Source organism: Alosa pseudoharengus, unplaced genomic scaffold (assembly GCF_046254945.1).
Source record: "Alosa pseudoharengus isolate Yale_2024_CS ecotype anadromous, Long Island Sound unplaced genomic scaffold, YU_APseudo_1.1 YU_APseudo_1.1_scf_11, whole genome shotgun sequence".
Lineage (NCBI taxonomy): Eukaryota > Metazoa > Chordata > Actinopteri > Clupeiformes > Clupeidae > Alosa > Alosa pseudoharengus.
Genome location: NW_027468576.1, coordinates 28063235 through 28086586, shown reverse-complemented (window position 1 = coordinate 28086586; position 23352 = coordinate 28063235). Strand labels below are relative to the sequence as shown.

The following is a 23352-nucleotide window of genomic DNA, read 5'->3' as shown; positions in this document are numbered from 1 at the left end:
TATAATGTAAAATATAAAAATACACATTTAATATGCATGTACCATTATTTATTCATTTACATAGTGGAGAGCCACTTATAGGGTATGTATGCAGTAAGTGGCATGTAAATGGTGCAATTATGCAGAAAGATCATTACTATGTTCAGATACTTAGAGAAGTGTCCCTGTTATTTTAACCTCACATATAGATATTGTGCCCACTTAGATGAAGAGAAACTCACATGCTCTCGTCATGCTGCCTTTGATAAAATATTATAGCTGTGTGAATTTTAAGATATTTTATTAACATAAAAAGCCCTGAATGTAATTGCACATAGCTTTCAAGCAGTTAAAGCAATATCTGGTCGAGATATCTATGAAATTAGGTTTAGAGCAACTGATTCTGTGTAGAGCAACTTTTCTTTAACTCCTCAGATCAGAGGATTACGCTGCAAAAGGATTAAAGGAAAACATAGAATTACATACAAAATATAACATTTCAGACGTATTTAGCCTAGAGATGTTTCAAAGATACAGATAGCAAAAATAAGGAAATGGGTTAAACTCTTTGTTTTTTTGTATGTCTGTTGGACAGCTTATATAATGATGCATAATAAAATCCCTGCAATATCACAAATATATCACATATGATGCGTCAATAAAAGCAGTCTTTTACAGTACAGTCTTGGTAAGGCCTGTTAACCCAGTTATTGTAGAAAGTGTACTCTACTTGTTACATCCCATGTCATGATATGTATTGGTCCCTCGCAGTTTCCCACGAAACCTGCCTGCTGGACCAGGTGCTGGAGCTGATTATGAATGAGAAACCCCCGACTAGTGCCAGCCTATTTCTGAACGACAACTCGGAAAAGCCTGAGCGCTCAGAGCGAGGCCTACGCCACCTCCGTAAGGCTGTGCAGAAACGCGCGTCCAGCGCCCGCAGCAGAATGTGTTCCATCACCCGAGCGAGCGCCAGGGCCTTCCTGCGTCGCAACGCCTTCGTGCTCTTCACCGTGGCTGCAGTTGCACTAGGTACTTTGTGCACATGTATCACTCGTACTTCACACACACAAACAAGGACAATCAGCACCCGCTCACACCTACACACACACACACACACACTGACACACAAAGTAGTAATTGTTGCCCTTTCACACGGCCATTGTTAGTCCCAGGCTTTGCATATAATTTATTCAAGCTATTTTCTGAATGTGCACACATAATAATCCTTTCAGCAAAGTAATGGCATAATTGACTTGTATATGATTCATTGTACTGTAAGTCAAATCAATATGCATATAACAATATATACAATATACATATACTGATCAATAAACTAAATCACTTTTGAGTGTCATATGACAAACATGATCAACTGACTTACTCATGTGCATTCACATATGCGTTCTTATATAGGTTGTGTTTATCTTAAAATCTCTCTGCAGGGGTCATGTTGGGATTCTCCCTGCGTCCATACAAGCTGTCCATCAGGGAGATCAAGTACTTCTCCTTCCCTGGAGAGCTGCTGATGAGGATGCTCCAGATGCTGGTCCTGCCCCTAATCATCTCCAGCCTGGTCACAGGTTCACAAACACGTTCACTCAATTCAACACTGTAAAAGTGCTCAATTCAAAGAACTTTATTTTTCCGTTAGGAACTTCACGTGTGAAAAGCATCAGTGCATGTCCAGTACACATACACACACCTATCATCATATACAACGCTCACAAAGCATGCACATACAGCATGCACATACAACATAGCACACACCCCGTTGAGCATGGCGACATGCACATAACATACCACACATGTGCTAATACTTGGTTTCCATACACAGTATGAGCAAAGTTACTTTACTTACTGCAAATGTTATTTGTTAAAATTTCACTCAGGATGAATAATATCTATCTATATCTATAGAATAATAGTATCTATCTATCTATCTATCTATCTATCTATCTATCTATCTTTCTATCTACAGTATCTATCTATCTACAGTATCTATCTATCTATCTATCTATCTATCTATCTATCTATCTATCTATCTATCTATCTATCTGTAGCTCTACTCCCATTAACAAGTGTCTTTCTCATGAGTTATATATTGTGTTGACTCCTCCAGGCATATCCTCTCTTGACAGCAAAGCATCAGGGAAGATGGGAATGCGGGCTGTTGTGTATTACATGGTTACGACCTTCATTGCTGTGTTTATTGGAATTGTTATGGTGATCATCATAAGACCCGGAAAAGGCAGCAGAGATAGTCCAGTGTCATCTAGTGGCAACATTGAGCCAGTGCAGGCAGCAGATGCCTTTTTGGACCTCATCAGGTAGGTCAGGCAGTCTTTCATGTACCTGCATTTACTGTAAAAAAGTGTGATTCATGTGAAAAGCTAATTGAAGTAGGTTTAAGTGATGTTCAATTACTGGATCATTGTATTCTTTGTCTATTTTTTGTTTGATAGGAATATGTTCCCTCCAAACTTGGTGGAAGCTTGCTTCAAACAGGTAGAGAAAATGTTTTTATAACTAATGCTAGCTAGGTGAACAATCCGTATTTTTATCATTCAGTGTGAAAGCATTGACAAACTATTTTACAGGTCTTTGAAATCAAAAATTAATAAATAAATAAATTGAATTAATTTCTTACCTTACATATTCATCTTTTTCTAACTCTATAGTACAAGACACATTACAAGAAACTGATCTCCACAAAGAATGTCACCATTCCAATCAACATGACCGATTCCAACGTCACTGCCACTGACCTCCAGGCTAACGTCAGCATAGTCTTTCAGACCATCCAGGAGACGGTGGAGGAGTCGGTGCCCATGGGAGGCACCTCCAACGGGGTCAACGCTCTGGGCATGGTGGTGTTCTCCATGTGCTTTGGCCTGGTGATCGGGAACATGAAACAGCAGGGCCAGGTCCTGCGCGAATTCTTTGACTGCCTCAATGATGCTATTATGCGCCTAGTGGCCATCATCATCTGGTTAGTGTTAAGTGTTGAGTAAAGCCAATACGCTTTGTTGAATAATCCTCCATCTCCATATATACATTTCAAATTCATGTTGCTATCTTAGCTTGAAACTGTCCTGATACTGTCATACATTCAGGCATTAATATTTTGACTAGTCCAGCTTGTGTTTCTGCTATTTTCCACCAAGATCTTACAGTACAGTAAACATAGACTGTAGTTCATCTCCATTCACATGCATTGTATACAATAGAATGCACTGGCAATAGTCACTCAGTGTTCCTGTCTGCCAGGTATGCCCCTGTGGGAATCCTCTTTCTCATTGCGGGGAAAATTGTTGAGATGAAGGACCTGGTCCAGATGGGGGGGCAGCTGGGAATGTACACCATGTCGGTGATCGTGGGGCTGCTCATCCACGGCCTCTTCGTCCTGCCACTGCTCTACTTCCTGGTGACGCGGAGGAACCCGTTTACCTTCATCGCAGGGCTGCTGCAGGCCCTGATCACCGCCCTGGGGACCTCCTCCAGGTGGGGAACACATGCCTCAGCTGCAGACAAGCTGCACATGCTGTAACCCTCTGGCCATTTTAGGCACCATGAACTCTAGCTTTTGATTACACTTTACAGTTTGCACACAATACACAATTCCTGCTCATTTTTTCAATAACTCATATTTTCACAATTTGTATCATTTTGCTGTGTTATGCTTATTCTTTTAGTTTCTCTTTGTATGACACGGGTAGTAGAACAGAAATGTACAGCTGTGCATTAAATCTAAATCAGTAATGTAACGGTGCCGTCTTCTTCTCTTTTGCTGTCAGTTCGGCAACCCTCCCAATCACCTTCCGTTGTCTGGAAGAGAACAATCATGTGGATAAGCGAGTGACGCGCTTTGTGCTGCCTGTTGGTGCCACTATCAACATGGACGGCACTGCACTGTACGAAGCAGTGGCAGCCATCTTTATTGCACAAGTTAATGACATGGATCTCAACTTTGGTCAGATTCTCACCATCAGGTATTTGAAGTAAAAAATGTACAAACTGCACTAAAAATCCATTTATATTAAAACATGAAGTGGACATTTCATTTTATTATTTAGGCTACATTTTACATATTTTAATTGCTGAAATTGCGGCACTCTCTTTCAGTATCACAGCAACGGCTGCCAGCATTGGAGCAGCAGGCATCCCTCAAGCTGGCCTGGTAACCATGGTGATTGTATTGACATCGGTGGGACTGCCCACGGAGGATATAACGTTGATTATCGCCGTGGATTGGTTCCTGTAAGTCAACCTAAATGTCACATCGAGGCAGAGAGAGTGGCAGCAAAAATGTGCCCAAAAGGTTATCAGTGCATGATGTAGCTGTGTGTCAAAATGGTGGTGCCTTTCACTCCTACAAAGAGCATCCAAACAGCCTGCTATAAGTTGTAATGGCAACATATAAGAACTATTTTTTTAGCATGGAGTTATGAAAACAGACTATGTAGGAATGATTTTGGATGAAATGGTTTAATTGGTCAGTGCTTGAATATTTTAATTGGTAAGGCAGACTGTTTCAGAGATGTTATTAGTAGTTGTGACTTTCTAAATGCTGTTTGTGTGTAGGGACCGTCTCAGAACCACCACCAACGTTCTAGGAGACTCCATAGGGGCCGGAATCATCGAACACCTTTCACGGCAGGAGCTTCAGTCTCAGGACATAGAAATCGGAAACTCGGTGATCGAGGAGAACGAGAAACCTTACCAGCTCATCTCCCAGGAGAACGATACAGCGAAGCACCACAACAGTGAGACCACCATGTAGAAGAAAAGGGAGGGAAGAGAGACATCCTCACACTTATGACTCCTGCCCCCGTATTAGCTCTGATTAGAGATAAGAGAGTTGTTGTCATGGGGAACATAACGACATGACTATAGAATGGGAAAGTAGGTAAAGAGGAGCAGACCATAGAAACAAGGAACAGACAGAATCATGCATATTCCTATATCAGTGTTATTGATAAAAAGACCAATTTAATGTTTTTTTGTTTATTTATTCCCAACCCCATATTTATTTGGATTTGGAAACCAAATTGTCTTACAGTGGATAACAGTGTGCTTGTAAATCCTTTGTTCCTGATATAAATCTACCTCTCAGTATTTGCTCATTATTTAGGTACACCAACGGTCAAAAGTTTGGGATCACTCATAAATGTCCAATCCACTCCATTATAGACAGAATACCAGGTGAGTTGCATTGTTTTTTTCAATCAGGGCAGCAGTTTTCACATTACTTTATGTGCTTACATAATTGCAAAAGGGTTCTCCAATGTTTTCTCAGTTAGCCTTTTAAAATTATATCAGATTAGTGAACAGAATGTGCCTTTGGAACATTGGATGAATGGTTGCTGATAATGGGCAATGTAGATATTGCATTAAAAGTCAGTCCTTTCTTTCTACAACAGTAGAACCGTTTTGCAATTATGCAAGCAATGTAATCTGAAAACTGCTTCCCTGATTAAAAAAAAACAATGCAACTGATCTCAGCTGGTTTTCTGTCTATAATGGAGTGGAATGGAAATTTCTAAGTGACCCCATACTTTTGACCGGTAGTGTATGTAAAAAAAACTGCAGTTATTATAATATCTTAAGTTTGTTGCGAATGTTCAGCAAACCAGCAATGACGAAAACAAAACTGGTACATTTGATAAGATGATATACCACAAAGGCAATTTAAATGCCTTTTATCTATATTTGTTCACTTTCTTTCACATACTTTGGTTGTTCCAGAATGATTGGTTCAGGTTGAGGTTTAACTTCAAATGTAAATCTCATTTGCTTAATAATCCCTTAAAAGAGTAACAGAGCAATTTTATGTAGTGGTAATCTACTGCATATGACTTGCTACTTAAGGCCAGAGTCTGGCTTTTAAAGGCCAAACTGTCCCAGTAGAGAACTCATTAGGAGGGAGAATTTCTTTCAAGTATTCCATTATAGATGTGCTTTAAAAAAAAAAAAAGGTTCTTTTTTAAAATGTGTTAATGGACTGTTGCCTTTTTATAGTCAGAATGTTTTGGTAAGTCAATGTTTATTTCTGCCTTGGACATTTTACTGTTAAGCACTGATATAGCTTTGTGTTCCAATCATGGGCATGTGATTGAACTTGAAAGCATTTGTGAATGTACAATTTTGAGTTGGATTTTGAAAAACTCCTAGTGAAGGCATTTTTTGCCCTTGTGTTTGTAGTTGAAAGGGTGATTTAGCAAGAATATAGAATGTAACTTAGATGTGAAAGTAGTTTTTTTGGTTATTGACTGTTGATTTCTTGAAAGACAGATTATGAAGGCATTTTGATGCCATGTTTACAAAATTAAAGTAGACACAACTAATTTGAGTGTCCACAAGTGCTTGTAGTGCAATCATTGGATAAATGTTTAGGACTTTCTTTTCTGATGCTATTTGTGTTTGATGTAAGTATTACACTGTTTTTCATATCCTCTGGGGTACCTTGTAAGAGCCGAGGATCTCTAAATCGCGTGACTATCCACACCATGTGGGCACTCAGACAAGTGCCCTCGATCCGGAGGGAGGTATGTGGATTCCTCTCTCTTCATAATTCCTTTTGCATTGTAAGTATAAGATGCCATCATTCACTTCAGGTTTTAAAACGTTTCTTGGCCAGGATATACTCGACATGTGAGCCACAAAATTCCACCAGGACTAAGAAACATTTGGCATTTAATTGCTATATTAAATTACAACCTTGTCTGTTCTAAAATAGACACCACATGCACAAATGCATACATTGTTAAGGGGATTTCACATATTTTGGAAGTGTATTGTTGGGACCACATGCTGTTCTCATTTTTGTGTGAGAACTTCTTCTTTTTCTGTCAAAGTTGGTTGTGGCAGTGGAATACATTTTTTGTCAAAAGGGTGTATGAAAGATGTATACAAATAAATGTCAAAAATTAAGAACTGATGGTTTTTAATCAATGTTGTTTTATGTATTGCCTAATGTTTATTACATAAGTGAAGTTTAATATGATATTTGTGATATTCACATTCCTTGCATACCACATGGACATTATAGCCCCCTTTAAGCCATAGACTGCAACTACATGTGCTTTCTATGTCTTAAATTACAGCATATTAAGTTACCTAAGTAAACCAACTTTTCAAATACTTTCTGCATGCTTCACAGACTTGCAAGGCCATGACAGATGATGATGACAATGCTTTGATCTCAATTCCATTAAATTGAAACCAAGCCCTGTTCAACACAAATGCAGACAGGGAAGAATGCAACAACACTGTCAAAACAGCTGTCTTTGCAAGTGCAAAACATGTGAAATGCGTATGTCTGGCCCACTGTGCATGCTACAGTCACCTCATATGTGTACGTGAATAGAGGATATAGTACAACATGTGGTGGACATGACAATTTCACTTAACTTAAAAGACTAGGTCAAAAAACTTCCCAGAATCCCAAACATGATAGCAGAATTTTTCCAATCACAACTACAAACTATACATTTCAACTGTTATTTGTGTATGCATTAGTGTCAGGAATGCATTACTTCTGAAGTCAGGAACAGTTAATATATTCTGATATTAAGAACAGAAAAACTTTTATTATGAAGACAACTGACATTTTCGTCACAGACACAAGGAATAACTTTTGATACAGTATAAAATATAGCAATACATACAACAGGAAATGAGAGCACAGCACACTTAAAAGGTTACATTTTTATATAAATGATTATCTTTTGTGTTTAACAGTCATGTCTCAGCCATATATGTTATTTAAACAAGGACAAGTCCCCCTCCCTAACTCTGTGATTCAGCATGTAACTGCCAACGTTCATTGACCAGTTCCAGATACAGATATTTCAGAGGCATACTTTGGCATAGTCAGCAACAGTCAGTTGGAAAGACATTCCACTACATATCAAAACCCCTCCAAAATATCAAAGTGTTTGGTAATGGTAGCACTGCATCTACATACTGTACCTCTAAGCAGTTAGCAATGATCAATGCAGTCTGCAGAGTCAGAAGACTGCTCTGAGGAATGGTTCATATTGTTGGCAGTTATTTTGGCTACAGGGAGAGAAGGATGAAAGGTTTCATTGGAAACATGTTTGTAATATAGCACATTTCACATTTTCTCATATGAAACAGAGCCATGAAACATACTATTGTTCCTATGACAACATCTGTATTGACACCTCTTCATATAGTAGTAGGTGTTGGCAACTAATTGATTTATAAATGAATGCACACACACACAAACACATACACACATACATGAACACACACACATACAAGGATACAAGGAAGTTTATCGTCACATGCATATAGTTACTGGAAGTAAGAAATGCAGTGAAATTATGTCTGGTGTCAGCCTATTTGTGCATTTATGGGGGGGGGTTTAGTAGATTAAGTGGCAAGGGCTGCATAAGAAAGGTGGGGGAGGATTGGGATTGGGGGGGGGCACCAACAAGGAGCACATCAAATGATATCTCAGTCTTTCCAGTGACTATGTGGGTTTGGAATGCTTGAGCAGCCTGAGTGATGTGATGCGATCATAAATGTCACCTACCTCAGCCATGACGGGCAGATTCATGTGTGGGTGGAGCCACATGGTCCTGTGCGCCTTCTCTGCCTGCCTCTGCCTCAGTTTCCGGAGTAACCTCTGCACTTTACGGTCCCTCGGGTCAGCACACTTCACTGCCCTCTTCGTGTACAATCTGTTCACATTGCACAGCAGGGAACACGTCAAAAGTTGATGCAATCCTTTAAACTCCGTTTTAATTAAGAGAAATGCAACAAAAGGGCATCTGTTCACAGTATCCTCAAGAATTTATGTAACTTAGAGGTTTCCCCCATAAAACACGGGCAGAAAACATTCCTTTGCAAACTATTTGAGGCACTGGATGCAATTAACAAGTAGAGATTTTTTTTTTTCAATAACGAGATCTGAAATAGATAGCAATGCCTTGGGGCATTCAATGGAATATTTTCCATGTCTGGTGATCACTCCTGGATGCTTGGAATACTTGCATGACTGCTTGTATGCTGCAGTCTGGGCCTTCTGTCTGCTCCTCAAACCTCAGCACATCTTTGGTCCGCACTTTCCCTTCGGAGTACTGCATGCAGCACTGAACGTCCCGCTGCATCTGGACACCCTTCCCTGTTCAAAAAAACACACAGGGATACCCTCACATGCAGAAAACAGTGTAGTTTCCCAAAAGAACCTCGGTTTGAGGTGTTAAGAGTTGATCTCACTCTCATACACCCTCCTCGGGATTTCTGGTGGGGCTAATTTGCCTCTATAAATATCACATTTGTTTTATTTGAATAGGAATTCCCTACACCATTGTTAGTGATGTTGATAACAGGTCCTAAGTGACACACACAAACACTCACTCATCTATTCATTCACATAATGTCCATGGAATCCGATTACTCCACTGTAAGCATGCATATAACAGTTCTTGAACAGGCAGCAGGTAGACTTCATCATGCAGAATTCCAAAGCTTCAGGTTACACTTTTAGAATGCAGTTTGTGAAAAGACTTCATTTTGAATACGACCTCTCCAGAGACTTGAATACCTAGCTTTGCGTTCTAATGCTTATTTCCCTTTACATGGTGAAACACTGAAATATTAAGCATAACAGCATGCATTTAAAGCATCTAAACAAGCACTCATTTGAGAATCATGTTTCCCTGTGCTACTCTTCTGTTTGCATCGCTCTAGTGTCCATGCTGGCAGCATGTTGGCCTGTGTCCCTCTCTCCATCTCTCTCAATCTGTCTCTCTCACTCTCTCTCCTCCTGCAGCCTCACTTCGCCATCACACTAACCTGACAAACTCACACAGCAGCAGGGGCGTGAGCTCGCAGTGCAGAAGGACAACGTTGTCTTACCTTCCAGGGAGCCGAGGAAAACGGCAATAAGGCAAATCACGGCCACACTCTGCAGATACATGGTGAGCCCGGGAGGAATTAATCCGCTGTACTGTTTCTCGCGCTCTGTCTTTTATTTCTCCTGTCTCCCTCCCGCCCTCCTGCTCTGTTTTCCTCCCTCCCTCCCTCGCTCCTTTTCTCTCTCTCTCTCTCTATCTATCTTGCACACTCTCTTACCCTCACTCTCTTTCTCTCTCTCTCAAACACACACACACACACAAAGACACACACACACACACCCACATGCTCCTTCACTCTCCTCTCCAGCCCTCTCAGTCTTATGGTGATTCCTGTGTCTTCGTTGTATTCCACACCTCTGGAAGATTTTCAGCAGACCATAAAAAGTGTAATATAAACACTGCAAGACCTGATTTCCCCCCATCTTCTTACAAAGGAAAGGGACCATGTACCAGAGGGCCTGAACTAAAAATACACTCCAGAATTCACAGGAACTCTTAACAAGCTCCTCAGCTGCAAAACACTCCATAATATTTGTGGTCAGATGGTTAGAAACTTAAAACCTGAGAGCCAATACCTTATGTAGGCGTTACATAATGCCAAAACAGTTGACTCTCATCATCAAACAGTGGGTGAGATCACCACAAGGTACCTTGGCTTTCAGCTTCCTCTCTGGGCACCAAAACAACAAACTTAACAAGGATATTTATGGTTTGCTTTCAGGCCCTTTTATGTGGTTATTCAAAATTTGTTCTTAATCAGTTGTACTTTATGCATCACTGAAGTGTATAATGAAATGAAATCGCTCTATTTGTCAAGGTCTTTCGTGACCTATGAAAAGGTGTATACAAAGCAGGAAACCTTGCTCACCTGATAAAGTGAATGATGTTTACACATTGTGATAGCAATTAACATTGTGACACTGACATTTCCATTCAGACTTACAATATTTATATTATGAAGGAGTTATGGTGTACTGTGATCCCTTAGTGATTTTTTACATACCTGAAGTCGTGAAATTGAAAATATGTAGTCTATGTTTTGGCAGGGCGGGGTGGGGGGTATGGAATTCATCCCTAAGAAATCAGGATGGAACTTTTCAGCTGCAAAAACATACCATCCCCATGACTTCAAATGTGCTCACAGGCCAAGTACATATCCTGCATATCTTTTTGACGATTATAAGCTCACTGAAAAGTTACAGTCATAAGTATGCCCACTACCACTGAATGAAAACTACTCCTGCACTTATCTTCTACTGTGTCCTTGCAAGGACAGAGACTCAGTGGGAAGAAACAGGCTCCAGAAACAAGTCCAGACTCCCAGAGCAATATTCATAATTAATCAACAGTTGTCTCTGAAAATGCCACAAAGGAGGATAAACAGGTATCTTGCATATGCTCAGTACTGTGTGTAAAGTTGTAACAGTTGATTCTTATATTATTGTACTTATCTAGCACATCAATCAACTGTTAATTGTTACAAGTATGTAGGTGTTCATTGTAAATAATTCTCTATGACAAAGATGGCAATGGAAACAGTGGGAAAATGTGTAAGTTGTGCTTGTACATGGAGATTAACAGGCTGTGAATAATATCTTGAGGGAACGAGAGAGAAGTAATGAGGGCAAGCACAAATGGCACTAAAACTCTATTGCCAAATAACCAATGTTTTGTCTTCGGGAATTTAAAAAGGCTTTATAATAAGCAAATTAATGTTCACAAGCACTATAAAAAGGCTAAGCCATTTAGGAGCGCTGTAACTATGCCCCTTTGCTGGCACAAAATGTTTGTTTTGTAGTTATGTTTCCAGAAATACCTTGACTGAATACCTTTCACATTTCAGGCCTGAGTTCATTTCCTTTGTGGGGCATTGTCCATATTTGGGGTCCACCTGTGTGGCATGTTCTGCTTCTAAGTTTTCCTCTGCTCTGGACAGGGTTTATTCTAATCTTCAGTAAAGCACTTGATATGCTTTTCTGAATTAGATGGGCAGCTTGGCTTTTTCCTCCCCAGTGCACAATGTGTCCACAGTTAGCACAGTGAATGGAATCGTAAGGCTTACAGCCTGGACACAAACTAATAGATATTTGGGAAAACAAAAAGGAGATCCCCCTTTAGTCTTCACCCTGGAGTGTACAAGATGTTTCCTTGGACAACCATCCACTAATATCATGTCATGACAGTGTTCAAGAATTTGCTATGTTCTTCTACCTTCCCTAACCCTACAAACAAAATAACTTTTAACATAAAAGATCATAAAGTGTTCTGCGAAGCATACATACAGAACCAAATTAAATAGGCTAAGGTTGCAACCACCTGACATTTAACCAAGACATGCTTCCACGCCCAAAAATGGATTATAAATGTAATACTCTGAAATACATATGACCATTCTGTAATTTGCATCTTGAGTGAAATTACAGTGCTTTGTTTAAAATGTTTGAATACCATATAATGTATGATCATTTGTGCTGCTAACACAATTTCCCCTCTTCAAAACAAATAGGCCTTACATATGGAGCTTCTCAATCTTTTTGGGGCTAAGGCACACCTGAGGTCAAACCAAAGCACCCAGGCACATTGACTTATGGTGACTAATTATGATGAATGTCTGACACATTATTATAGGCACTCATATGCCCATATTTTTCCATACAAGTGTTCATCAGCAGAGCACAAAAGAAGTATTATTTATTCAGATTGGAAAAGGGGATTTTATTTTGTTGCTCGACAAGTGAAAGGGTGCGGTGCTGCCAAAGTTGTGAGAGTTCTCACTCCTCAGATTGGTCTGTAGACATGATTTTTTGGTGCTATAGCAGGCAGGTAGCCTGGCGGGCCATCCTATATCATTGAAATGTATAGTCTGGAATCGACCCATTCACCTCGCTTAATCCAAGGGGCGGGCAGAGAATTGTCTTTCAAACTGCCTAGGCATGCAATAGGCCAGCGCTACGACCATATCCGTATCCGGTCGGCAAAACGGCAAATACATCCTTCTTCGAAAGGAATGACTTAAGTGCATTGTGTAGCTCAACTTTCAAAGAAAAGCACAAGTCCAACTCCTCCAAAGTTGACACCAACGCCGATTCAAACAACCGATCTTCGTTCGCCATAGTCTTCCTTGTTGTTCACCGTCGTAGTAGGACTGTCATCATCCTGTTAAGCCCGCCTTAAGACTCACAAAATAGAGCGCTGTGATTGGATGACATCCACGGCGTCAGCCAATAGAAATTCCTATGGTTTGATACTAGACGTACAGGCTGAGCAAATTAATTTGCCGCCGCTAGGGTGCGTCTAGATTTCTAGGCTAGCAGGCAGGTAAAAACAGTTGCCAAATCTAGAACTTGCAACATTTCCTAACCGTAAACTATTATGACAAGCTTGCCTAGAAGGAGTTGTGAGACGCAACTCAGCTTCACATGAAATCAAACTGAGAATGGTCGCCTACTAAATTTTATCTGTATAATAAAAGTTGCACATTTCTGCCTAAAATTATTTTTAATCAAAAAGCCGTCATTGATGTGTTAATGCTCCTACTGCATATTTCATTCGTAAAATGCTCCTACAACCTATTTTATACGCCTGTACAAAAACGCATCGTGTTCCTCAGCACACCCGTTGGGAACCACTGGGCAAGGATATTATTACATTAATATGCACTCTTCCCATTCAGTTGTGCCGAACTGATGATAACTGATCCCCATAATGCTCAGAGTCAATTATTATTCTGAACTTCTTACTCACATGCCTTCCTCAAATCACTCAAATTCTAAAGAAAGCATGGTGTTGAAAACACAACAAAACACTGCTGTATAATGCTCCTATTCCTGATGGGAATTGCAATAGGTGATTTTCACTATCTTACCCAGCTAAGTTGGGTATGGTTTGCAAATGTGATAGAAACTTTAAATTTGATCTAACAGCTCCTACACACAGTTGCGTTCCGTCAACGCATGCCAGTGGGTGTTCCCGACGGTAGCTATGCAAATGACTTGAAGTATAACCGTAATTTGATTGGTTGGTGCTGTCAGTCGATTGGCTTGATTGGCCGGTGCCGTCTGTCGGTGCAGCAACAGCTGAACTTCTCAACGCGAGCGGCGGGAGAAATGCGACGCAACGGACCCACAATTCAGTTCGGCAACAGATGATGTGAGCCCATGTAAAGTGAATGGGATGAGTCTCCAGCAACGCAACGCACGCAGCTGTGCGTAGGAGCCGTAACCAAGTCGATCTCATCATGATCACAATTGGTACTCATATGTTGACCCAATATACAAAAGGTCAACACAGTAGACCACAGACCTAAATATTAGGCCATCACAGGCAGTGAACAATCAATAACTGTTCTAGACTCCGCTTCAGACTGAAGACCACAATACCAAATCGAGTGCAATCAGTTGTACTAGCAAAGCATGCAGTTATCAGCGCAGCTCATTTTGGGTGTAATTCACTGAGCTGAAGCAAGCAATTGCTATAACTAAGTGTAACTAAACTAGCCTGGTTTCAACAGACGTGTTTTTACTAAATGTGGCCAATATCCTTCCCCAGTATGAGTCCTGAACTGACTCGCATGAGCAAAACCACAAACAAATACACACACACAGCTTAGACTGACTGACTACATTCATAGCTGTCTTTTTCCATTTTCACCAAGTGATGCTATAACTCACATCAGAGAGCGTGCTCCAACTTCTGGTGCTCCAGTGAAATGTTTGGAATTATGCCAGTGCAAAACGCTTACTAATGTCAATCAAGAACGTAAGTCGCATGAATTCTGATATATAACTAGTGGCTCTGTGTACTAGCTTACAACAAGCACCTGAAGATGAATGCTTTAGTTGTACCAAAACGAAAGAAATACAATGTAATGCAGCCTTAATGTCCGTGAGCGGCTTTAAGGATCACTGGTAGTGTGACCCTAGCCTAATTCACTTCATGAAGAGAGTATGGGTACTCAATTGAGAAAATGTTTCCAACCTTAGTATCGTAATGAGCAGACTTTGCATTAACTTTGAAATAATTGGTCCAGTTTAACCTAATCATATTGATCACGGATTTCTAACATTACTTCCTACTTTGCCTAACCCTTACAACCTGATGATGAACTGCATCAGCAATCAGGAAACAATATTTACCTTTGCTGTAAATTTACACTACTACAGCCACTTTCGATTTCGAAACTAAGGTCATCCCCTCTCGTCGCCGATTGTCTCACCATCCTGATGGCTGAGGGAAACATAAACACATTGAGAGGAGCCAGACTAGTATCTCAGTGAAATATAAATGAGTGGGGGGTGGGTGCGAGGCCAGGCTAGAACTGAAGATAAGTTACATAAGAAAAGGGAGTGCAAAGATATACATTTATTTAAAAAAAAAGTTTATTTTCAAAAAACTTATCAGGCTGTTTCATAATATGTACAAAAGACACTTACACCCACAAAGAAAAGTGTGACTTCCAACACTTGTCGATGATTTTGGCCACAACAGTCCTATTATCCTGGATTATCCTTCCCAGTCCATTAGATAAACACAATGTAGGCTAGGTCTATATCCAGTTTTCACTGTACTTTTGCTCTCCATCTGCAAATATCAATCCAAGGTACCTAAAGGCAACGAAAAGAGAGACAACTGCTAAGTAATGGTGGATTGGCTGACTGCCTACTACTGCATGCTCTTTTCTTAGCTGTGGATATCAGTGCAAATCATTCATTTGTACACTTTGTGGTGAGTTCAGGTTTTAACGTACCTTCAAGAAATGCAAACTCATCAATTGCTTCAATGGCATTATCTATAGAGTTAAAGCAAAGTACAACTAAGATCAAAGGAAAATATTTAGATTTCTGTTGGCATACCCAAACTAAATCCGATTTTAATATAAATATGTTGGGCTTAGATGATCTCACCTAGGTCTTTCCTTTGCAGTGTTTTCCGTTTCCCCTGCTGTGCATACACCAGTGCATCTTTAGCAATCATTTCCACAAACAATTCCTGTTAAGAATGAGAAGGGCAATTCCAATTTAAACACACCATGCCTCCAACACAGATAGTAGTCTTATTTATGTGTCAGACTGACACAAAGTTAAAGATCGATGCCGGTTTTGGCAGGCTACAAGTTTACACTGTGACTTATTCATTAGCATGCCTAATTATTAATGTTAATGATTAGTTATCCGACTAGCAAGCTAGGTAGCCTAACTAATTAGCTTAGCCTACGTACTGTAGCCTTCGCAATGATGAAAACAGACTCTTGACTAGCCAGCGTGACGTCCGGGTCAGCTTTCATGAGAGCCTTTATCCGAGCCAAAGGTAATTTCGCCAAGCGGCTCTGAGGAGCGTTTGTAGCACCCGTTTGCTGTGAATTTTCTTCGTCTCCATCTGTGCCCCGAGGTTCGTCTTCAATGACATTTCGGTCTAGGTCAGAGTCTGCACCCTGTGCAGGTCCAAGAGTTGCCGCCATTCTACACGACTAAACATGTGATGATGACAGACGCATTTCAGTCGTAAAGTCCTATTTCAAACATGAGAGATGGGAACGTAAATGGCGTAAATAGGAGTCGTGAATCGTACGTCGCTCTGTTTCCATTCCACCGCCAACCTCTTTGAACACGGAGGAGGTGTGGCTAAACTAATATAGGCTATCAAAATGTGACAAGGCAAGGATTGCGCGAGGATGCAAGGATGTCCCCTGTCATGTTATATAAGGGAACCTCTTAGCCTCCTAAGAGTCGGAAGAGGAAATCAGTTGTAGCCTTCGTGGATATTTCAAGGAACTTGTGTTTTTCCATCAAACACAAAAGTGCTTGTAACCTTTGTAAATAGCCTGAAGTTGTTGTAGGCTAGTCTAGGCCTAGGCATACCCATTATTTTTGTGTATTTTATATAGTTTTCTTTTCGTTTTTTGTAATTTTCTTACACTTGTGTACACACTGTGTGTGTGTGTGTATGTGTGTGTGTGTGTTTGTGTGTGTGTCAGATTACAGCTGTTGAACTTTTGCACATCTTCGCCATTTAAACATGGATTTCCTCAGATGCTGTTTCACTGTCCGCATGTGACTTGTCAGACTTAACAGTCTAACAGTGAAACTCCAATAGGCTACTATGGGGGAAAAAAAACAACAACAACTAAATATATTATATACATTTTGCTCATTTGTAGGCCTAAATGGCATGGAAAATGGTAGCCTATAATGAAATCTACAATAAAAACATAATTATAGCTTGCTTATAATATATGATAAAGCTCGCAACAAATATTGTCAGACAGGAGGTGGATTTTAAATGGAATGAACTAAATCACTGTCGCTAAATATACCCTCTGTGACATGGCACAAGCTTGTTAGAGCTTTAGCAGCACCTCCATGGCCCTATTGTAAAGTGGGGCCGTGGATATTAATAAGTGTGTCTAATTGGATTAATCAGCGGTGATCTTGAGAGCTCTCAGGCTAAGACAGTCCTCAGTCCACACCAACTGCCTCAAGCAGAGGATGAAAGACCCACAGCCGCCAGGTAACTATCCTCAGACATTCCTCTTTATTTTTAGCTGTTTTAAAGTTTAGAGGACAAGATAATGTAGAACATTTTGTTGATGAGGAATTTGAAGAAATGGATCATTGTTGGTAGCTTGTTGTGTGTAGGCCTATAGCATCATGTCTGATGGACAGGTGTAAATGCTGTGGTCCTTACTGAATGTGAATTTCCTCTGAAGTTTTTTGATTAGACTATTATATATTTGAGGCTTTTCTAAGGTAGTATTTGATGTGAAATCTGATTAAAAATAATATAGTATGCTACTCATTACAGAATTTAGTCCTTTAAAAGGCTGACCACAAGCTCAATATCACACATCATAATGCCAAATCGGCTACACAACATACTCATACACTAATCATCACATACCAAACTGACTATACACCACACTTGCATTACAGTTTTATAATATGCTATCATATTACAGTTAACAGATAGTGAATGGCTACCTATCCTAAATGTGCATAAATGTCTGTGTTTGAATGTATTCATGTGTTTGTATGTCAAGTGATCCTGACCTGTAGCCATATTGCAAAAATGAAATTAACCTCACCATGAATGAACAGGCACTTTAAGGTCATGAATGAATCTTCTCCCACTGAATGGAGTACAAAGGATTTCCTTCTCCGTGTCATATCTTGACCTGAACTCTTGTGTAACCCTATCAACCCTAGCCGTGGCCCACTGGTTAGCACTCTGGACTTGTAACCGGAGGGTTGCCAGTTCGAGCCCCGACCAGTGGGCCGTGGCTGAAGTGCCCTTGAGCAAGGCACCTAACCACTCACTGCTCCCCGAGCGCCGCCATTGAAGCAGGCAGCTCACTGTGCCGGGATTAGTGTGTGCTTCACCTCACTGTGTGTTCACTGTGTGCTGTTTGTGTTTCACTAATTCACCGATTGGGTTAAAATGCAGAGACCAAATTTCCCTCACGGGATCCAAAAAGTATATATACTTATACTTATACTTATCAGTCCCGATGTCCTGACCTACCACCGGAAATTATTCGACCATTTACTCAAACAAAAGTAAAAATGGAGTGTGTGGAGCTTTATGTTTTCGCTTGCTTTAATAGTAAGAAATATAGTGTCAGTTATGACTTATAAAAACAACATAATCAAAATTATTGAAAACAATTATTTTCCTGAATTCTGTTTTGCATCAATGCTCTGTTTTTTTTCTTGAGTTTAAAATCCAGCGCACCTCTATTTACAGTGGTATCCGTTGCATACATTACCTTTTTACATGTATTTTTGTTTTGTTTTTCAGTTGAATTATACTTCAGATTCTATAGAGAGCAATATGGATTTTCAATGTCATACCTCCACTCATACTGCATTCAAAGGATACAACTGAGACCGCACACAACTGAACAGAAGCACTGCCTTATGTAGTTATGTGGCTGGGGTTGGGGGCCCCTTCAAAAAATGTCAAAAACATTTTTTGCATGATAGCAACCCTTTGATCAGTGTCAGCTGCCGGTTTCAGCATGCATGCATTTACATTAAACTTGTCGTTTTTGACCAAAATTCCTTACCACTGCTTCAAGATATACAGTTTTATTCTGACCTGTTAATGAACTGCATTGAGTGATTCAATGTGGGAGTATAATTGCTGATGCAACAACACAAGCAACTCTAAAGAGATCTCAGGAGGAAGCATGTAGTCAGTGCATCACAGGTGTGTGTGCCTGCTGGCTTCGTGGAGAAACATTGGTCATGTCTATAAAGGCCACTGGTGGCCTTGTCATCCCATCATCCTGCACCAGCCTCTCTTGACCTAATCCCACCACACAACTGTGTGTTGTGTTACAGCAGTGTACACTCTGTTCCCTTCGGTTCAGGATATTAGTGTGTACGTATCTGTCTGTAAGAGTCTGTGGGTTGACGTAAGCTGATGAGACATCAGTGGAGAGAGTATTTGTGCTGCTATACATTTGTATATCTGTTCTCCTTTGATTCATTCAAATGGAGAGGTGTGGTGTTACTGAATTTAGCCCACTTACACAATACTGAACAAGGACTATTGTTTATAATGATTCATAACTTTAAATGTCTTGGGGGTAAGATAATATATGTGAGTAAACAATGTCAGAGTGATGCTAAAATCAATCAATGACTGGCAAAATTTGTTGATTTTATGACTTGTCTGGTGAACAAATGGCTTTGCTTTGTTTCTCCAGGTCTGAAGACAAAGAAATCATGGTCAATGCTGCAGCGAGGCAAGAAGAAGACTAAGGAGGAGATGGTCGAGAACAAGGCCAAGCCCGCACCAGTCCAGAAGCCACCACCGCTCACAGCAGAACAGAGGATGAAGCAAACGCCCATTGAGAGGGTTGTCTATGACATGGCCCACAATGAGAGAGTGGTGAACGACCTCATTCTAGGCCGAAGGATATCCTTCTATGAGCTCCGAGGGGAAGTGGGAGCAGGGAATTTTTCCTACGTCAAACTAGGGATTCATGCCCTAACAAAAGGTAAGATCTATTAATAGTCATACTATGTGCAATTGTTACAAAAACTGTACAAGTACAGTTGACCATGCGTACATATGGAGAAGTTTTATTGAAAGATTGTGTTCTCTTGGTTTACTTAACTGTAAAGTCTTTGACAGGATACAGTCGAGCATTTCAAATGTAGCCAAAACCAAAGAGGTGGTCCTTTGGAATAAATAGTTCCTAATCATCTCAAATCCTCACGACCCCCTTGGGAATATGCTGTTATATTTTATAGATCTCTTTAATTTGTTTTGAGGAACAGTTTGGATGCCCATGGGGAATCAGAAAATATGTGGGGGGTATCTGGTTTATTCAGATATTTTGGGCACACATTTTTTAGACTTAAATGAGACTAGCGGGAAGCTTCGAATTATTTCTGTCCTGCTGCCGTGACTGACCCCCCCCAGTGTGCTCTCTCTACCCCCCCTCCTCCACTCTCCCTCTCCATACAGAAAGGGTAGCCGTCAAGATTCTTGACAAGAGCCGTCAGGACAAGAAGTCAAAGTCTCTGTTTGCATCGGAGATCCAGTGCATGGAGAAGCTGTCCCACCCCAACATTGTGCGCCTCTACGAGGTGCTGGAGACCAGCAAGCGCCTGTATTTGGCTATGGAGTACGGAAGTGGCGGGGATCTATACTCACGGATCAGCAGCAGGGGGCGCCTGCCGGACCTGGAGAGCAAGCTGGTGTTTGCACAGATCATTTCGGCCATCAAGTACATGGTTAGCAGTCCTCACCTCAATATGACTATGCTTTGGTGGTCAGATCTGGCTAATGGACAGTAACATATTCAGTCATTAGGCAGATACTTTTATACCATAGCTCAAAGTATCCTAATCAATCAAATGCATTTAAATGATTATTATTATTTAATCATTTACTGTAATGTATATTTACCATTTTTATCATCACAGGAAATAACCATATCCCACTATATGAAGACCTGTGTAGATAGATAGAATCGGGTCACAACAATTACTTACATGGCCCATAAAGAAAAAAGTACTGCCTTGGTAAAGATGTATATGTTTCCACCTAGGTCTGAATCATGTGACATGTACTTGTAAAAGGTTGTATGATTACAGTGGATAACCTTTATGCACTCTCATGTTTTGTGTCCACAGCATGAGAACAACATTGTCCACAGGGATTTGAAAGCAGAAAACATTTTCTACACCACGACTTACTGCATCAAAGTGGGCGACTTTGGCTTCAGCACGGTGACCAGCCCCACTGAGACCCTGACCACGTTCTGTGGCTCGCCGCCATATGCAGCCCCGGAGCTCTTCAAGGAGAAAGGCTACATCGGCCAATACGTGGACATATGGGCCCTGGGCATCCTGCTGTACTTCATGGTGACGGCGAACACGCCCTTTGCCGCCGACAACCTGAGCCGACTGAAACGAATAATCTTACACGGCGCTTATGTGATCCCGCCACACGTGCCTGATCCCTGTCAGCTGGTCATCAAGGGGATGCTTCGGCAGGTCCCCAACGACCGCTCCTCCGTCTCCCAAATCATGAGCAGCAAATGGCTTAGCGGGATCGAGTACCCAAAGCCGTATCCCATGCTCAATCTGACCCCAGCGCACCTGGTGGACACGACCGGCACGCTGACGGTGGAGGAGAAGGAGGTGAAAACGGCATTGAGTGATCTGGGCATCACAGGGGCCCACCTGCAGAACAATTGTGCGGACTCTCACAGCCCTATCACAGGAACCTACCGCATCCTGATGCACCGCATACAGAAGAGGAGGTCTGTGGAAGCAGTGGGCTACACGTCTTTGTATCCAGAGGAATTCCAAACCAAAAACTCTTGGGTTGATTCGGCACTGAAACATAATCCATCTTCTGTCTGTGCTATCCTGTAGGCCTTGGTCCTTTGATCTACTGCAATATTGTCATACTTCAGGAGAAAAACAGTGCATCTGCCTGTGAAAACATGCAGATAGGGCCATTATTTATCATTCACTTTGTCTTTTCGAGTTTTGAAGAGGTCTTCTAACAATAATAATATAATAGTAGTAATAAGCTTTATTTGTATAGCACTTTTCATACACAGAATGCAGCTCAAAGTGCTTTACATTTGAAACATTTAACACAATAATATAGAGAAAAAATAGGACAGAGGCTGACGCAGGATTAAAGATTTAGAACTTTTTTTAAATCCTAGTTAAAGGAACCTGACATCACAGTTTTCAAGTTCAAGTTCAAGTGGTTTATTACATGTTACTCATAAAAGGAATTATAAGTAATGAAATTCCCTGGGCTCAAGAGCCAGCTCAACTCTAAAGAATAAATGAAAAGTAGAAATTAAAATTATAGTGTTTATAAGGTATATTTTGTGTGTGTCTGGTGTGTGTGTAGGGGGAGGGGGGCAAATTCTCTATTCTGAAACAAAACACCAAGATATTACTTCTAAAAGTGCAATATGCCCTTTAATCAGTGCATTGCATTAAGAACAGTATTACCTATGCAAAATGAAGAAGTTTACTCATGCAGCAAGATATGTATCTCCTATTTTGTGTTTCTTTAAAAGAGTTTTACTCAGGGAGGACTACAATTTTTTAAACATAATTATATTTTTTATGTTTTTTTTTACAATCACTGCTTTTTTGAGTGTTTATTGGGTGCTCTATCATAGATCAGTTTGTATAAAACAAATTTGGCTATTACATGTCATGTATATCTGTTTGAAGTTGTATTTGTATCTCAATTTCAGGGTTTCAGGTTTAATCACAACTTGATCATTTTCTCACTGTAAAGCACTTTATTACCCTAATTCTTTTATATTATTAAATGGTTAGCACTTCTTTCACTGTTTTCAGGTGATTGACATTCACGGGAGTTTTTCTGTATGAGAAACACCATTCCAGTCCTGTTGAGACGTGAGAACCCGCGTAATGTTGAATGCAAGATGATAGAATGACTTACGATGTCACAAATCTCTGCCAAAAAAATCTATGTCAGCAGTAACTTTCTACAGTTTCGCAATGTGCTTCATGTCTGAAAAGAGGATCTTGACAACTTTTGAAAAGAATTGCATCATACCAAATCATTGAGTCTTTATTTTTTTACCACTCTACTGTGATTATAGGTAATAAAACCCTGGTATGCAGATGTATTCCTCTGCAAAGCTGAATCATAGCTTGAAACCTTGTTCATCCATCAGAAGCTGTTTATATTTTGTGAACGCATTGTATATCACTGAAATGTTCAACTCTCTTGGAAATTAAACACAAAAACTCATTGGACTCTCAGTGAACTCAGAGGTATTTATACCCTGAAACTGGCTTGAGATAATATTTTAATAAATGGTATTGTTATTCTGAAAACATCCAATCTCTCAAATCAAACACGTCTAAATAGATGCTTATAATGGATCTGTATTTTGTTTTGAAATGGCTTAGTTTTTTATCAAAATCAACTGCAAGTTGTTCGTGTCATGTTTTGAGATTAACTG

The 23352-nt window shown here is 40.4% G+C and overlaps 4 protein-coding genes across 6 annotated transcripts; 2 read left to right on the top strand and 2 right to left on the bottom strand.

Annotated features, from left to right (window-relative positions):
* Nucleotides 1-749: 749 nt before the first annotated feature.
* slc1a6 (solute carrier family 1 member 6) lies at nucleotides 750-4762 on the top strand. 3 transcript variants are annotated; one of them, XM_076277636.1, is made up of 9 exons: nucleotides 750-1011; nucleotides 1425-1562; nucleotides 2102-2309; nucleotides 2445-2487; nucleotides 2661-2971; nucleotides 3250-3483; nucleotides 3777-3971; nucleotides 4105-4239; nucleotides 4564-4762. In XM_076277636.1, exons 1-9 carry the CDS (start codon nucleotides 795-797, stop codon nucleotides 4760-4762), a joined length of 1680 nt encoding a protein of 559 aa, XP_076133751.1. In that variant the 5' UTR covers nucleotides 750-794. The 3 variants fall into 3 exon arrangements, with proteins under 3 accessions (XP_076133751.1, XP_076133750.1, XP_076133749.1); XM_076277635.1 differs by lacking the exon at nucleotides 750-1011 and having other exon boundaries at nucleotides 1430-1562; nucleotides 2802-2971; XM_076277634.1 differs by lacking the exon at nucleotides 750-1011 and having other exon boundaries at nucleotides 1430-1562; nucleotides 2445-2496; nucleotides 2748-2971.
* A 2860-nt stretch (nucleotides 4763-7622) lies between these two features.
* Nucleotides 7623-9935, bottom strand: ccl44 (chemokine (C-C motif) ligand 44). The gene is made up of 4 exons (XM_076277633.1): nucleotides 9871-9935; nucleotides 9004-9133; nucleotides 8543-8690; nucleotides 7623-8040 (listed from the first exon to the last, which is right to left on the bottom strand). Exons 1-4 carry the CDS (start codon nucleotides 9929-9931, stop codon nucleotides 8032-8034), a joined length of 348 nt encoding a protein of 115 aa, XP_076133748.1. The 5' UTR covers nucleotides 9932-9935; the 3' UTR covers nucleotides 7623-8031.
* A 5290-nt stretch (nucleotides 9936-15225) lies between these two features.
* pole4 (polymerase (DNA-directed), epsilon 4, accessory subunit) lies at nucleotides 15226-16360 on the bottom strand. The gene is made up of 4 exons (XM_076277632.1): nucleotides 16087-16360; nucleotides 15773-15857; nucleotides 15616-15657; nucleotides 15226-15472 (listed from the first exon to the last, which is right to left on the bottom strand). Exons 1-4 carry the CDS (start codon nucleotides 16324-16326, stop codon nucleotides 15459-15461), a joined length of 381 nt encoding a protein of 126 aa, XP_076133747.1. The 5' UTR covers nucleotides 16327-16360; the 3' UTR covers nucleotides 15226-15458.
* A 3364-nt stretch (nucleotides 16361-19724) lies between these two features.
* Nucleotides 19725-21760, top strand: LOC143116289 (serine/threonine-protein kinase NIM1). Its single transcript, XM_076277631.1, has 3 exons — nucleotides 19725-19869; nucleotides 20343-20611; nucleotides 21014-21760. Exons 1-3 carry the CDS (start codon nucleotides 19740-19742, stop codon nucleotides 21758-21760), a joined length of 1146 nt encoding a protein of 381 aa, XP_076133746.1. The 5' UTR covers nucleotides 19725-19739.
* The last annotated feature ends 1592 nt before the right edge of the window (nucleotides 21761-23352 follow it).

Excerpts from the sequence above, each read along its gene's own strand:
- slc1a6 (XM_076277636.1), top strand. The coding sequence starts at position 795 with ATGAATGAGAAACCCCCGACTAGTGCCAGCCTATTTCTGAACGACAAC. Across the intron at positions 2,310-2,444 it reads GCCTTTTTGGACCTCATCAG|GAATATGTTCCCTCCAAACT; the intron begins GTAGGTCAGGCA and ends TTTGTTTGATAG. Across the intron at positions 4,240-4,563 it reads ATCGCCGTGGATTGGTTCCT|GGACCGTCTCAGAACCACCA; the intron begins GTAAGTCAACCT and ends GTTTGTGTGTAG.
- ccl44 (XM_076277633.1), bottom strand. The coding sequence starts at position 9,931 with ATGTATCTGCAGAGTGTGGCCGTGATTTGCCTTATTGCCGTTTTCCTC. Across the intron at positions 9,134-9,870 it reads TTTCCTCGGCTCCCTGGAAG|GGAAGGGTGTCCAGATGCAG; the intron begins GTAAGACAACGT and ends TTTTTTGAACAG. Across the intron at positions 8,691-9,003 it reads TGCAGCATACAAGCAGTCAT|ATTGTACACGAAGAGGGCAG; the intron begins GCAAGTATTCCA and ends CAATGTGAACAG.
- pole4 (XM_076277632.1), bottom strand. The coding sequence starts at position 16,326 with ATGGCGGCAACTCTTGGACCTGCACAGGGTGCAGACTCTGACCTAGAC. Across the intron at positions 15,858-16,086 it reads TCATCATTGCGAAGGCTACA|GAATTGTTTGTGGAAATGAT; the intron begins GTACGTAGGCTA and ends CATTCTTAACAG. Across the intron at positions 15,658-15,772 it reads ACTGCAAAGGAAAGACCTAG|ATAATGCCATTGAAGCAATT; the intron begins GTGAGATCATCT and ends TTAACTCTATAG.
- LOC143116289 (XM_076277631.1), top strand. The coding sequence starts at position 19,740 with ATGGCCCACAATGAGAGAGTGGTGAACGACCTCATTCTAGGCCGAAGG. Across the intron at positions 19,870-20,342 it reads GATTCATGCCCTAACAAAAG|AAAGGGTAGCCGTCAAGATT; the intron begins GTAAGATCTATT and ends CTCTCCATACAG. Across the intron at positions 20,612-21,013 it reads TTTCGGCCATCAAGTACATG|CATGAGAACAACATTGTCCA; the intron begins GTTAGCAGTCCT and ends TTGTGTCCACAG.